This window comes from Microcaecilia unicolor, chromosome 3, assembly GCF_901765095.1.
Source record: "Microcaecilia unicolor chromosome 3, aMicUni1.1, whole genome shotgun sequence".
Taxonomy (NCBI): Eukaryota; Metazoa; Chordata; class Amphibia; order Gymnophiona; family Siphonopidae; genus Microcaecilia; species Microcaecilia unicolor.
The window spans coordinates 23,242,207-23,258,590 of NC_044033.1; the positions used below are offsets into that span (position 1 = coordinate 23,242,207).

Consider the following 16,384-nt stretch of genomic DNA (forward strand, 5'->3'; position numbering starts at 1 on the left):
GTCCCCTGGGTCAGAGCAGATACGGTGGTATCTTGTGGCTTGGCTGTAAATGATGGATCTTTTTGTATGTGATGGATGGAAGCTGGAGTTGTGGAGGTAGCTGCATCTGTCTGTGGGTTTCTTGTATATAGATGTTTGTATACAGCCATCACTGATTGAGACCATGGTGTCCAAAAAATTGACTTTTTCTGGGGAGTAGTCAATTTTGAATCTGATTGTAGGATGGTATGTATTGAATGCAGAATAAAATAGTTTCAGAGTTTCTTCACCCTCCGTCCAAATCATAAAAATGTCATCGATGTACCGGTAGTATTTTAGAGGTTTGGTCTGGTATGTATTCAGAAATGTCTCTTCCAGCTCAACCATAAAAAGGTTGGCATATTGGGGTGCTGTCCTGGTGCCCATCGCAGGGCCCATTATTTGTAGATAGATATCATTGTTAAAGCGGAAGTAGTTGTGAGTTAAAATGAATTTGATTAATTTTGTAATAGTTTCTGGTGAGTATTGATGGTCCAGTGTGGATTTTTTTAGGAGTCTTCCACATGCAGCTATGCCATCCGCATGTGGAATGTTGCTGTATAGTGATTCTACATCCATCATGACCAGAAGGGTGTTAGGTGGTAGTTGCTTGATATTTTTCAATTTATTCAGAAAGTCTGTGGTGTCTTGTATGAAGCTGTTAGTTTTGTGTACGAGAGGTTTCAGAATTCCCTCTATGAATCCAGATATTTCTTCCGTGACTGTGCCAATACCTGATATGATTGGTCTGCCAGGGTTTCCCGGTTTGTGGATCTTGGGTAGCATGTAGAATGATTGAATATTTTAACACCCAACAGAAAGGACTTAACAAGGATCTGGGGTTCCTAGCCCATTATAAACCATAAAGCTGTATGTCTCTGTTGATCACCCCACTCCTCACCTATCCACACCCATCCTGTTAGAATATCAATGATATGCTTTGATGTCCTCATGCATACCTCCTACCCACCCCATCCTCCCACCCTGTCAGACTGTCATAGTAATGCTTGAATGTTTTCACTTATATACACTGTCAGCTAGCACATTTGCTTATTTCCGATCTGACGAAGAAGGGCAACCTTCGAAAGCTAATCAAGAAATGTATTAAGTTATGTCCAATAAAAAAGGTATCATCTTATTTTCTTTTCCATGTTTTATTTTGTTTGATTCCTTTTCTAGACATTACCACCTAGATATTCAAGTGAATCCCAAAACAGTCTTTGGTTTAGATACATTGAAGACAGGCCTTGATTTCTTCCATCCAGTTTTAGAGGAAGCTTTCCACATATGTGGACTGGTGTGACTAGGATGAAGAGGAAGGAGAAATTGTCAATAAATTTTCTCGAATCCATCAAGACCAGTTGAGGACCCACCAGGAATAGATATCTACTTGTCTGTGAAATCTATGCTGTTTCTTCTTGTTGAAGAGATTATAATTTTTTCCCTTGTTCATTGAGATTGTTTCGTTTAGCGTTCACTGCATCTACTGTTGATTCAGATCAATGAAGGAACTCCTGAACTGAAATCGAGTTGTTTTGGTGACAGGGAATTGAGTATTGATGGCTACATGGGCACTTTGGTCTAGATTCTATGTATGACACCAAAAAAATTGACACCGAAAAAAGCGCTGTTCTGTAAGCCACACTTAATTAGGCAGGGTTAATAGAATAGTGCTTATGCCTGGGAATCATGCCTAACTTTAGGCGTGTACATTTGCAGCAACTGAACCATGGTGCAAATGTATATGCGTACATTAGGTGTGTATCCCCATTATTCTATAGCAATGTGTGTTAATTTTAGGAATGCCTCTGTTCTGCCCATCACCCTCCCATATCTGTGCCCCCTTTTTCAAGTCGTGTGTAAAAGTATGGCTTGTAAAGTTCTATTAAATTTAATTAGTTCCAATAATTGCTTGCTGCAAAGGACTCAAATACAAATCAACCTATGCATGCAGCTTTTCCTACATAAGCACACAACTATGGAACGCATTACCAAAAGCCGTGAAAAAAACTTATGATCACCTAAACTTCCGGAAATCATTAAAAACTAACCTGTTCATAAAGGCATACCCTACCGACCCAACTTAAATGCATGTATCCTGCAACACAACAAAACCAAAGCTCGTAATGGACATATATTAACTCTTCCTCTCTACGATTTTCATTTATTTATTTATTTATTTGTTACATTTGTATCCCACATTTTCCCACCTATTTGCAGGCTCAATGTGGCTTACATAGTACCGTTAACGGCGTTAGCCGATTCCGGTCTGAAACAAATACAAGGTATGAACAATGCAAGGTGATATTGTGATAGAATGAGGTACATGAATGGTAGGTACAATTGGGGGGAACTTAGAAAAGGAGAGGAAGAGTCAAGTAATGTCCATTATGGTCTTTGGTTACATTGTGTCGCAGGTATCCCTAATGTGTCTGTACACACGAACCTTATTCTACCACAACATTAGTGTATTTGTTAATACCGGAATTGGCGAACGCCTTTACGGTACTATGTAAGCCACATTGAGCCTGCAAATAGGTGGGAAAATGTGGGATACAAATGTAACAAATAAATAAAAAGCCCATTATTGGCCCTAATTAGCTTGTTGTTTAATTAAATTGCATGCACAAATTGGGTGTGTGCTCAAATATGCACGCATCATTTTTGGCAACTTTTACAGAATTAGAGGATTCATGGTGGTAAGCGATCATAACCAACATCTGGGCTGGCTGGAATCAAGAAAAAGACATATTCCAGGAAGTAATTTTCCTTTATGCTGTATTGTGTTAGCAGCTCCTCCTGATATTGTAAAGTTATGGTTGTTTTGTATTGGCTCTTTTCTGACTGTGATTAGAGACCAAGTTCTACTCTTACGTTTATGGCGAGTCTATTATCTTGTTATTATGCTGTTATATTTTGATGTGTTTTATATTTCTTTTTTTTTGTATATTGTTTGTATTTTAGTCTGTGTTCCATTTATGCACCACCTTGTTTCTTTTAATTAGGAAAGTTAATTTAAATTTTTTTAAATTAAATTACCATTCTTTGAATATCTTTTTACAGAAATATGAAAAACCTAAATTTGTGCAGTGCTTAGCATTTTTGGGAAATGGAGATGTGCTTACTGGAGACTCGGGTGGAATAATGCTTATATGGAGCAAAACTACTGTAGAATCCACTCCTGGGAAAGGACCTAAAGGTATGCATTCCATATTCTGTGAAAATCTTGCTTAGAAAGAAATGAGCATTGGAATAAACCATGCACGTGTCTTCTGCTTTCTCTGTACGGTGTCAAAATCTAATGTTGCTGTTTATGAAAGCTGAAATGTATGCAGAACTACTCATTCTTATTAAGAAACATCTTCTGATATGAAACCATCATTCTAAACACAAGCTAAAATTTGTTCAGCTTGATATTCAGCTGCAGTTAAATAATATCTGGGTATCCACCGGCACTGAATAATCAGGTCCCTACACCTCTTTCCGTGCACTCCGCTCCATGGATAAATCCGTCTTATCTGTTCCCTTCTCCACTACTGCCAACTCCAGACTTCGCTCCTTCTGACTTGCTGCACCCTACGCCTGGAATAAACTTCCTGAGCCCCTACATCTTGCCCCATCCTTGGCCACCTTTAAATCTAGACTGAAAGCCCACCTCTTTAACATTGCTTTTGACTCGTAACCACTCGCCTCCACCTACCCTCCTCTCCTCCTTCCTGTACACATTAATTGATTTGATTTGCTTACTTTTTTTTTTGTCTATTAGATTGTAAGCTTTTTGAGCAGGGACTGTATCTTCTATGTTTGTGCAGCGCTGCGTACACCTTGCAGCGCTATAGAAATGCTAAATAGTAGTAGGTCTAACTGGCGGGAGTTATCCAAGTATTTTAAGACAGTGTTTCCTAAACCAGGTCCTGGGGGGCACTTCATGAGAGAGATTTGCATGCACTGCCTCCACTCCATGCAAATCTCTCTCATGAAAATTCATTGAAGATATCCTGAAACCCTGACTGGCTGAGGTGCCTCTAAGACCAGGTTTGGGACAACATTTTTTGCAGTCCTAAGTTTTTGCAGTGCTGAATGTCAACTGATTTCCAGGTAACTCCTGGTTGCACCCTCCCCCCCCCCCCCCCCCCCCCAACCTTGCCCTGACACCGTCTTCCGGGGCAGTCTATAGAGATTTTCTGTGGCATTAGCAGTCTGGTTTTCAAGTTTTTGTACCTGGGGCAATGGAGGGTTAAGTGACTTGCCTAGGGTCACAAGGAGCTGCAGTGGGAATTGAACCCATTTTGCCAGGAACAAGGCCCACTGCACTATTAGGGCACTCCTGTACTCCAAAATCCTTAGCAATGCATCATCTCTGTCACTTTGGGCTCAATATTCAACCAGCAACGATCAGCGTTTTGTTGACTGCCTCTAAACCTGGAAATTCAGTGCCAGGCCATGTCCGGGCACCGGCATTGAATTTCTTGGTTTGCGGAGCCGGCTGGGTAAACAGAATGCTGTGACAGACAAATTGAGCAGAGTCCTTCAGCCTCACGAATGGTCCTTTAGCATCTCTGTAGCTCGTTGACTATACCAGCAGTGGAGGACCCAAGCATTAGACCTGTTTGCCTCTCCTCGGAACAACTGATTTTGTTCCAGAATATATGCTCCCAGAAGTACAGCCCCAGATGCCTTCAAAACTGATGACCTGGGTATGAGTAGTTGTCCTATTGCAATGTTCAATAACCAGTATCAGCATTCGAACATTGATTATTATTATTATTTGTTGCAGATTACTTCATATCTATCCCGTATAAATCCAACCTGTTCCTCTTCCACTAATTGTGGAACATATGCTATGAGTCTATCTGCTAAGATTAACATTAATTAAAAAGATACGTCTATACAACGTCTTATGCAACCAGCTTTTCCTACCTAAGCGCACAACTATGGAACGCATTGCCAAAAGCAATAACAACTACGCTCGACCACCTAAATTTTTGGAAAGCACTAAAGACAGACTGTTCAGAAGAGCATACCCCACTGACCCAACTTAAAAATACCGGTCACTTGCGACACAACATAACCAAAGACTACAACAGACATTACCTGACTCTTCTTCCCCCTTTCCCTCTCTAAGTTCCCCCCAACTGTTTCCTACCATACATATACCTCATTATACCACAATATCAGTTTGTATTCATTCATACTATGTATTTGTTCAAACTGTAATCGACTAACACCGTTAACTGTTACATGTAAGCCACATTGAGCCTGCAAAAGGTGGGAAAATGTGGGATACAAATGTAACAAATAATAATAATAAATAATAATACATTCCTGGGTACAGTGGATCTTTACCTGGCTTTGATAAGACTGTGATTATTTCTTGGTTTGTGCATGGTGGGAACTTATCCTCTCAATAGTCTGTGTATAGAATGCTATCAGAGGACCCACCAAGTGTGGATTTAATGTTATCAGAGAACCCACCAAGTATGGCCTAGGTGATTTATGTAATTTTAATGTTGCTTTGGCTTTCTGGAGTTCCTGTCCTGAAATGGGAGCATTCAAACATTCTCTCTCCACCTCAGATAAGTGTGGTAAATTAAGTGTATCTATAAAACTATTAATGGCCGCACTTTCTCTCTGTATTTTCTGACCTTTATAATAAACTATAAAATTCAACAAATAAAGATTCTCTAGCTGCTTTTGCCCCATGAATGTTTGCCCTAATTTGCTTTTAATAGGAGATGTGAGTACGGCCAACCCAGCTTTTGGTAAGATTCACTAAGAGTCGCTCAGGCTTGTTGCCAAATCTGTGAAGTTTATATTTGGAATTTAAAAAAAAAAAGTGTTTCTGTGTTTTTTCCTGAATAAGTTGATTAAGGGTTGTTTGAGCAGTGATAAATGCATGTCTATTTTGTGTAGATGAAATATGTTGGTAAGCTCTCTTAAGCCTCGTAACCTTTTGTTCAAGCCTAATGTTCTAGCCGCTAGCTGTTTTTTCCTTTTGCACACATAAGCTATAGTATTACCCCTTAAAACTAGCTTAGTAGTTTCCCAAAACAGTGTGGCATTCAAAGCGTGCACCTCATTAAACATTAGAAAATCTTACCACTTCTGTCTGAGATACTGAGAGAACGCCATGTCATTACATAGTAACATAGTAGATGACGGCAGAAAAAGACCTGCACGGTCCATCTAGTCTGCCCAACAAGATAAACTCATATGTGCTACTTCTTGTGTATACCTTACCTTGATTTGTATCTGCCATTTTCAGGACACAGACCGTAGAAGTCTTGCCCAGAACTAGCCCCACCACCCAAACACCAGCCCCGCCTCCCAATCTCGGCTAAACTTCTGAGGATCCATTCCTTCCGAACAGGATTCCTTTATGTTTATCCCACGCATGCTTGAATTCCGCTACCGTTTTCATCTCCACCACCTCCCGCGGGAGGGCATTCCATGTATCTACCACTCTCTCCGTGAAAAAATACTTCCTGACATTTTTCTTGAGTCTGCTCCCCTTCACTCTCATATCATGTCCTCTCGTTCTACCGACCTCCCATCTCCGGAAAAGGTTCGTTTGCGGATTAATACCTTTCAAATATTTGAACGTCTGTATCATATCACCCCTGTTTCTCTTTTCCTCCAGGGTATACATGTTCAGGTCCGCAAGTCTCTCCTCATACGTCTTGTAATGCAAATCCCATACCATTCTCGTAGCTTTTCTTTGCATCGCTTCCATTTTTTTACATCCTTAGCAAGGTACAGCCTCCAGAACTGAACACAATACTCCAGGTGGGGCCTCACCAACGACTTATACAGGGGCATCAACACCTCTTTTCTTCTGCAGGTCACACCTCTCTCTATACAGCCTAGCAACCTTCTGGCTACAGCCACCACCTTGTCACACTGTTTCATCGCCTTCAGATCCTCAGATACTATCACCCCAAGATCCCTCTCCCCACCCGTAACTATCAGACTCTCCCCACCTAACACATACTTCTCCCATGGATTTCTACTCCCTAAGTGCATCACTTTGCATTTCTTCACATTGAATTTTAATTGCCAAACCTTAGACCATTGTACAGGGAAGCAGGAAATCTCCACCTCCCATTGCCCCCATTACTCATCCCTCCCATGCCTAACTCTATCCAGATTGGTATATGATCTGACACAGCTAACACTCCAATTTCTGCTGCTGTTACCATAGAGAAAAGACTTCAACACATAAAACTGTTAATCTAGTCTAGAGAAAGTACGATGTACTTTTGATAGGTGATTAAAGTCCTTCTCCTGAGGATGGAGGACCCTCCGCTTGTCTATCAAGTCACGACTCTTATCCCATACGCCCAATCCCATACATTATCAGTACGGGGACATACCTTTTGATGAATCCAATTGTGCATCTAAAATAGAATTAAAGTCCTCCAGCAATATCTTGTGCACATTTGGTGCATTAAAGGTGCCGATTGGTATGGTTAGTAAGGATCTAAAGAAAGGTTTAGGTGCCTCATTTGGGGCATAGAAGGAACACTCAAAGGACTATCACAAAAGTGGAGGAACATAGAACACTACGAAGAGTAGATGCTGAACGGGTGGAGAAGTGTAGTCAACAGGACAGTTCCAGATGAAAACACATGGACAATAGAGATGTATCAACACAAGTTTATTGCATAAAAGGAGTCGACATGGCACCGTGCTTGGGCTACAATGCCTGCCTCAGGAGTCTTGTAGTATAAAATGCATTCAAGAATAAATCAAAGGTAACCATAAGACTTCTGACTGCAGAATTCCAAACTGCTTTAGCTCATCGAATGAGCACATTTTCAGCAGTCTTTTTAAAGGCTGCATTACTCTTATGGTTACCGTTTGATTTATTCTTGAATGCATTTTATACTACAAGACTCCTGAGGCAGGCATTGTCGCCGAAACACGGTGTCGTGTTGAGTCTTTTTATGCAGTAAACTCGTGTTGATACATCTCTGTCGTCCACATGTTTTCTTCTGGAAGTGTCCTGTTGATTACACTACTCCGCCCCCTCAGGCATAGAAGGAAAGTCACTAGAACATGCATAGAATGTATGATGCCCTCTAGTGTATGTCTCCCCTCACGGTCTTTAAGCTCTCTAACCGTCTGAAAAGGAACTCTCTTAGGAATTAGTACAGCCACTCCTGCTTTCTTTTCAGGAGCAGATACAAAAAAGCATTGACCCACCCATGAGTATTTTAGTTTCTGATGTTCAATATCTGATAAGTTAGTTTCCTGCAACCCTACAGTACCAGATTTATACATAATAAATTATCAAAAAGCCTACAATATCAGATTTATACCTAATAAATTATCTTAGAGTATCTCTTTAAGTTGGTTTGTAGAGAATAGAACTGCAATTTAAAAAAAAGGCAAGCAGAGCTTTTGAAGACTGGCATCAGTACTGTGCTCTGTGAGAACTTTTCAGGTACTGGCAAAATCAGCAATATATATTATTAATGTTTCAGATACAGCTGGAGGGAGCTTTTTTTAATATGTAGACTGCTGCTATTGTTGGGCTCATTATGTTCTCTCTATTTTTCTGTCTGATGATTGCAAAATATACACTTTATTCTGCTTTTTATTATTGGGTCGATATTCAAAGTGATTTTACCAGCCAGAAATGATCATTGACTGGTTAAATCGCTTATTCGGGTTTATCCACTAATTTTCAGTGGTACTTAACTAATTATCACTGCTGAAAATAGTAGTTAGTGCCTAACAGGGGCATAGCCAGACTTTGGCGGGAGGGGGTCCAGAGCCCGAGGTGAGGGGGCACATTTTACTTAAGTGCTGAATATCAAATTAACCAGCTATGCATTAGTGCCGAAGCTCGGCTACGGCCTGGCATTGAATATCCAGGAAGAATGCTGGCGGCAGTCAGCAAAACACTCGCCGCCAGAAAACACTGCTTCATTTTCTTTCTGGTTTCTTACAGTGCTCCCAAATTTGGCACCGTTTCTTTCACTTAAGAATTTGTTTTAAACTATAGAATGTTTTAAAGTTAGGACTAAGCAAAAGATTGTTTGGCATGTTTGTCAGCTGCTGTTTTTTTTTGTTTGTTTGTTTTTTTGTAATGATCATAGGTTTGTACCAAATAAGCAAACAAATCAAAGCCCATGATGGCAGCGTATTCACACTTCGTCAGATGAGAAATGGCATGCTGTTAACTGGAGGCGGGAAAGACAGAAAAATAATAATGTGGGATCACAATTTGAGCCCTGAGAGGGACATAGAGGTAAGAACAGAAAGATTAAAATCAGTAATAACAAATGTGCTCCGTTCAGACTGCAAAGTGGCAGAGGAAACATTAACAGGCCTTTAAAAGAGGACTACCATAGACTGATTCTAAAATTATAACTACAATTAAATGCACAATAGGCTGTAATTTGAGAAATGACATCAGTCTTGTTGTTTTTCTTTTTGTACTTCTATATATGGTAGTAGTAGTAGAAAACTAACTAACAGTATTAATGCATGAATGAGGTTCTTGCAAGGATGTCACAATGATCTTCCTATCTTGTCCTCACATTTCCTTGAACCGCAACCTCAGCACAACCAGGTGATTAATATATGCACACAGTGATGTCATTGCAGGAGTTGCATGCTAACATTCATGTTAGAAGCCAATTTCCTGCTGTCACCGCACTGCATTGAAAATGTTTGAAAGCAAAGAAGGCAACACAGGGTCAAGCTCAAAAGGCTCGTATTTACTTCCTCCTTGAATATCAGTGCTCAGCCCAGACATGGGAACACAGCTGATCCCCTCCCTAAATTCCTCTTAGGTAGCAAGACGGAACACAAAGCTGAGGACCACACTATTATGACCCAAACCACAAATAGTCTGTAATTCAGGTTTGGAATAAGCTGCCTATGTGTATACCGTCACTGGAAGGGCTCCATCGGAGATTGTGGAAGCAAACGGCCAGTAAGCTCTTAATGTGAGGAGAAGGATTTCGGTATTGAGGATCAGAATTGGATACATAGGTATTTCTGTAATTGCCATCCATCTGCAGCTTCCCAGAGCTTGCATACTCTTATAGTATTGCTGTTGGCACATTCCCAAAGTGGTTAAGTGCTTGGTTTTGCTTTCATTATTTATAAATATTACTATAATTAAACATGGAAAGAATCCAAATAGGATTTGAACAACATAAAAGTCTGTGAATTGAACTGAATTACTCCTTTGTAAATTGCAATGACCCAGAGGACTATTTTCAATGTGAACTACCCATGCTAATATGTTTTTACCCAGGCAAATGGACCTTTGAAAATGGGGTTTCAGACATGCAATCTACCCATAGGGACTAAAAATGCTTCTCACAACTTACCCAAGGGGTTCTTTTAAAATTATTATTATTTTCCCTTTTTCTTTGTTTTGAAGGTTCCTGATCAGTATGGAACAATCCGAGCAGTTGCAGAAGGCAAGGCAGATCAGTTCTTAATTGGCACATCACGTAATTTTATTTTACGAGGAACATTTAATGATGGTTTCCAAGTAGAAGTACAGGTAAGGTAACGCTTTTCTCTCGACAAGCTTTCAGCTCTGTTTATTATTCTGATCTGTGTTGCTTGTGAATTGCTTAGGTGTTATTCCAATATATTTGAACTATGAACTACGTCTTACAGTCTGGAAACTTTTCTTTGATTGCTGTGTGTTTTATTTATGATTAAAATAAAAAATGGTTTTGTTTCCTCATCAGGGGCACACAGATGAGCTCTGGGGATTAGCGACGCATCCTTTTAAAGACTTGCTGTTAACATGCGCTCAGGACAGACAAGTTTGCTTGTGGAACTCCGTGGACCACACGCTTGAATGGACCAGGCTGTTAGATGTAAGTTTCTCTGCTTTTGCTTTCTTGTTTTACAGCAAAAGGGGTCATGGAATAAAACATTTTAGAATCAACAGAAAGAAGCAGATATTTGATAGTGTTAGGTAACAGCCATAAAGAGTCATCTTCCAATTCCAGTACTATGAAGATAGATTTTGTGCTGCTCATCCTAGAAATAATACAAAAATCAAACGAAAAATGGCTCAGCTTTGTCTGTATATATTTGTAAAAATACACAACTCGAACCAGACAAAACAAATTTACTGCAACAAAGATATGTTGACTAATGAAGGTGTCTCATATCGTCACAAAAGTCTGTTTATGCCAACTTGCTTTTCGGCTCACAAGCCTGTGAAAGTTTGTAATCATAGACCACCTCCAGCCAACCAGTAGTGCCCAATGTCCGTCTTTTATAGAGCCGCAAAAAAGGTCCAAAAATTTCCACAAAAATCCAACACAGAAAAGAAACAGGTGGAAAAAAACAACTTCAAGAGATCAATCCAAGGCGAGAGGTGAGATGCTCCAGAAAAACTTTATTAAGGACCCCTCAAATTCTTACTTCGGGTATTAACGTCTAAAATAATAGTATTAAAATTATCGTCTTCTTTTTCAAGAATATCAAGATCTACCTTTATCTCTTTCTTAATGTTCTCTGCCCTCTTTTTGGCTGTTTCAATTAAAAGAATCATAAGGTCTAGAGAACATTTGTTTAAAATTTTACACCAATCATCTAAAAACGATTGATCATCTTGAAAAATGGTGGGTCCCATCATGTCTTTTCAACCATGGGATAATATATTGAGCTTTCCGGATGATCGACTCAATGGACTATTACAATCACAAGAGCCATTTACAGAAGATGAGGACATCATAAGTACATAAGTAGTGCCATACTGGGAAAGACCAAAGGTCCATCTAGCCCAGCATCCTGTCACCGACAGTGGCCAATCCAGGTCAAGGGCACCTGGCACGCTCCCCAAACGTAAAAACATTCCAGACAAGTTATACCTAAAAATGCGGAATTTTTCCAAGTCCATTTAATAGCGGTCTATGGACTTGTCCTTTAGGAATCTATCTAACCCCTTTTTAAACTCCGTCAAGCTAACCGCCCGTACCACGTTCTCCGGCAACGAATTCCAGAGTCTAATTACACGTTGGGTGAAGAAAAATTTTCTCCGATTCGTTTTAAATTTACCACACTTTAGCTTCAACTCATGCCCTCTAGTCCTAGTATTTTTGGATAGCGTGAACAGTCGCTTCACATCCACCCGATCCATTCCACTCATTATTTTATACACTTCTATCATATCTCCCCTCAGCCGTCTCTTCTCCAAGCTAAAAAGCCCTAGCCTTCTCAGCCTCTCTTCATAGGAAAGTCGTCCCATCCCCACTATCATTTTCGTCGCCCTTCGCTGTACCTTTTCCAATTCTACTATATCTTTTTTGAGATACGGAGACCAGTACTGAACACAATACTCCAGGTGCGGTCGCACCATGGAGCGATACAACGGCATTATAACATCCGCACACCTGGACTCCATACCCTTCCTAATAACACCCAACATTCTATTCGCTTTCCTAGCCGCAGCAGCACACTGAGCAGAAGGTTTCAGCGTATCATCGACGACGACACCCAGATCCCTTTCTTGATCCGTAACTCCTAACGCGGAACCTTGCAAGACGTAGCTATAATTCGGGTTCCTCTTACCCACATGCATCACTTTGCACTTGTCAACATTGAACTTCATCTGCCACTTGCACGCCCAATCTCCCAGTCTCGCAAGGTCCTCCTGTAATCGTTCACATTCCTCCTGCGACTTGACGACCCTGAATAATTTTGTGTCATCGGCGAATTTAATTACCTCACTAGTTATTCCCATCTCTAGGTCATTTATAAATACATTAAAAAGCAACGGACCCAGCACAGACCCCTGCGGGACCCCACTAACTACCCTCCTCCACTGAGAATACTGGCCACGCAATCCTACTCTCTGCTTCCTATCTTTCAACCAGTTCTTAATCCATAATAATACCCTACCCTCCGATTCCATGACTCTGCAATTTCTTCAGGAGTCTTTCGTGCGGCACTTTGTCAAACGCCTTCTGAAAATCCAGATATACAATATCAACCGGCTCCCCATTGTCCACATGTTTGCTTACCCCCTCAAAAAAATGCATTAGATTGGTGAGGCAAGACTTCCCTTCACTAAATCCGTGCTGACTTTGTCTCATCAGTCCATGTTTTTGTATATGCTCTGCAATTTTATTCTTAATAATAGCCTCCACCATCTTGCCCGGCACCGACGTCAGACTCACCGGTCTATAATTTCCCGGATCTCCTCTGGAACCCTTCTTAAAAATCGGAGTAACATTGGCTACCCTCCAGTCTTCCGGTACTACACTCGATTTTAGGGACAGATTGCATATTTCTAACAGTAGCTCCGCAAGTTCATTTTTTAGTTCTATTAATACTCTGGGATGAATACCATCAGGTCCCGGTGATTTACTACTCTTCAGCTTGCTAAACTGACCCATTACATCCTCCAAGGTTACAGAGAATTCGTTTAGTTTCTCCGACTCCCCCGCTTCAAATATTCTTTCCGGCACCGGTGTCCCCCCCAAATCCTCCTCGGTGAAGACCGAAGCAAAGAATTCATTTAATTTCTCCGCTATGGCTTTGTCCTCCCTGATCGCCCCTTTAACACCATTTTCGTCCAGCGGCCCAACCGACTCTTTGGCCGGTTTCCTGCTTTTAATGTATCTAAAAAAAATTTTACTATGTATTTTTGCTTCCAACGCTAATTTCTTCTCAAAGTCCTTTTTTGCCCTCCTTATCTCCGCTTTGCATTTGGCTTGGCATTCCTTATGATCTATCCTGTTACTTTCAGTTGGTTCTCTTCTCCACTTTCTGAAGGATTGTTTTTTGGCTCTAATGACTTCCTTTATCTTACTGTTTAGCCACGCCGGCTGACGTTTAGTCTTTTTTCCCTTTTTTCTAATACGTGGAATATATTTGTCCTGAACCTCCAGGATGGTGTTTTTAAACAGCATCCACGCCTGATGCAAGTTTTTTACTCTGCGAGCTGCTCCTTTCAGTCTTTTTTTTACCATTTTTCTCATTTTGTCGTAATCACCTTTTCTATAGTTAAACGCTAGCGTACTTGATTTCCTAGTTTCACTTCCTTCAATGCCAATATCAAAACCGATCATATTATGATCACTGTTATCAAGCGGCCCTCGTATCGTTACCCCCTGCACTAGATCATGAGCACCACTAAGGACTAAGTCTAGTATTTTTCCTTCTCTTGTCGGCTCCTGAACTAGCTGTTCCATGAAGCTGTCCTTGATTTCATCAAGAAATCTTATGTCCCTTGCGTGTACAGATGTTACATTAACCCAGTCTATATGCGGGTAATTGAAATCCCCCATTATTATTGTGTTGCCCAGTTTGTTTGCGTCCCTGATTTCCTTTAACATTTCCGCATCCGTCTGTTCGTCCTGGCCAGGCGGACGGTAGTACACTCCTATCACTATCCTTTTCCCCTTTGCACATGGAATTTCAATCCACAGTGATTCCAAGGAGTGTTTTGTTTCCTGCAGAATTTTCAATCTATTTGATTCAAGGCTCTCGTTAATATACAATGCTACCCCTCCACCAATCCGATTCACCCTATCACTACGATATAATTTGTACCCCGGTATGACAGTGTCCCACTGGTTATCCTCCTTCCACCAGGTCTCAGAGATGCCTATTATATCTAATTTTTCATTTAGTGCAATATATTCTAACTCCCCCATCTTATTTCTTAGGCTCCTGGCATTCGCATATAGACATTTCAAACTATGTTTGTTGTTCCTAAGTACATCATGCTTAGTACTTGACAGTATTAATTGGCAATCTTTTGTCTGATTTTTATTGTTATTTAAGGATACCCGATCTACTACAATCTCTTTTGCAACCTCACTATCAGGATACTCTATCTTCCCTGTTATGGTGATATCTTTGAAAGATACCTTATCCCGAACCATGCTCTTTTGAGCGACTGTCGGCCTTCCCCCCATTTCTAGTTTAAAAGCTGCTCTATCTCCTTCTTAAACGCCGATGCCAGCAGCCTGGTCCCACTCTGGTTAAGATGGAGCCCATCCTTTCGGAATAGGCTCCCCCTTCCCCAGAATGTTGCCCAGTTCCTAACAAATCTAAAGCCCTCCTCCCTGCACCATCGTCTCATCCACGCATTGAGACTCTGGAGCTCTGCCTGTCTCTTGGGCCCTGCGCGTGGCACAGGTAGCATTTCAGAAAATGCTACCCTAGAGGATCTGGATTTCAGCTTTCTACCTAAGAGCCTAAATTTTGCTTCCAGAACCTCTCTCCCACATTTTCCTATGTCATTAGTACCCACATGTACCAAGACAGCCGTCTCCTCCCCAGCACTATATAAAATCCTATCTAGGTGACGCGTGAGGTCCGCCACCTTCGCACCAGGCAGGCAAGTCACCAGGCGATCCTCACGACCACCAGCCACCCAGCTATCTATATGCCTAATGATCGAATCACCAAGTACAACAGCTGTCCTAATCTTTTCCTCCCGGGCAATATTTGGAGATATATCCTCGGTGCGAAAGGATAGTACATCCCCTGGTGGGCAGGTCCTGGCTACAGGAGTACTTCCTACTTCACCAGGGTGATGCTCTCCTTCTAGGAGACCTCCTTCCTCCAAGGTAGCACAGGGGCTACCTGACTGGAGGTGGGACTTCTCTACAACATCCCTGTAGGTCTCCTCTATGTACCTCTCTGTCTCCCTCAGCTCCATCAAGTCTGCTACTCTAGCCTCAAGAGAACGGACACGTTCTCTGAGAGCTAGGAGCTCTTTGCATCGGGCACACACATATGACACCTCACCAATTGGGAGATAATCATACATGTGACACTCAATGCAAAAGACTGGATAGCACCCCTCTCGCTGCTGGACTGCTGACTCCATCTTAGTGTTTTTTGAGTTTTTCCGTAATTTAAAACTTGCTAAAGTATTAAGGATATCAGCCTATCACTAACTTACAGTTCCTCCTTTAAACCCCAATCTTCAAGTTACGAAAGCACAAGCAAAATTTGTTCACTTACCAGAGAAATATCCTCTTCTCCCAGAACTTATTAGAAGGAAAGCTGGGCACCTCTCAACCAAGAAAAGGCTTACCAGGGGTTAGGCCGAAGCCAGCATTCCTCCCCCTGAGGGTCACCTGATCTTGGCTAAGAAGTACCTGGTAGCCACTTATCATCCTTGGATAGATGGTCAAATGTTATATTGAAACAAAAAAATGCAATAAAATTCGATTTACACTACTCATTTTTATTGGAATATTGTAGACAACAAAGAATTCCCCGTGGTTTAAGGATCATGAAGGGACCCACCATTTTTCAAGATGATCAATCGTTTTTAGATGATTGGTGTAAAATTTTAAACAAATGTTCTCTAGACCTTATGATTCTTTTAATTGAAACAGCCAAAAAGAGGGCAGAG

General features: G+C 41.1%; 1 protein-coding gene across 4 annotated transcripts in view; it reads left to right on the top strand.

The window, feature by feature from the left end:
• Window positions 1–16,384, top strand: part of EML4 (EMAP like 4) — a 391,221-nt gene that overhangs the window by 337,044 nt on the left and 37,793 nt on the right. For all 4 annotated transcript variants that reach the window (XM_030195783.1, XM_030195785.1, XM_030195787.1 and 1 more), the window contains 4 exons: window positions 3,082–3,217; window positions 9,123–9,274; window positions 10,421–10,546; window positions 10,740–10,871. In XM_030195783.1, coding sequence (XP_030051643.1) covers window positions 3,082–3,217; window positions 9,123–9,274; window positions 10,421–10,546; window positions 10,740–10,871 — 546 coding nt within the window. The remainder of the gene's footprint in view (window positions 1–3,081; window positions 3,218–9,122; window positions 9,275–10,420; window positions 10,547–10,739; window positions 10,872–16,384) is intronic.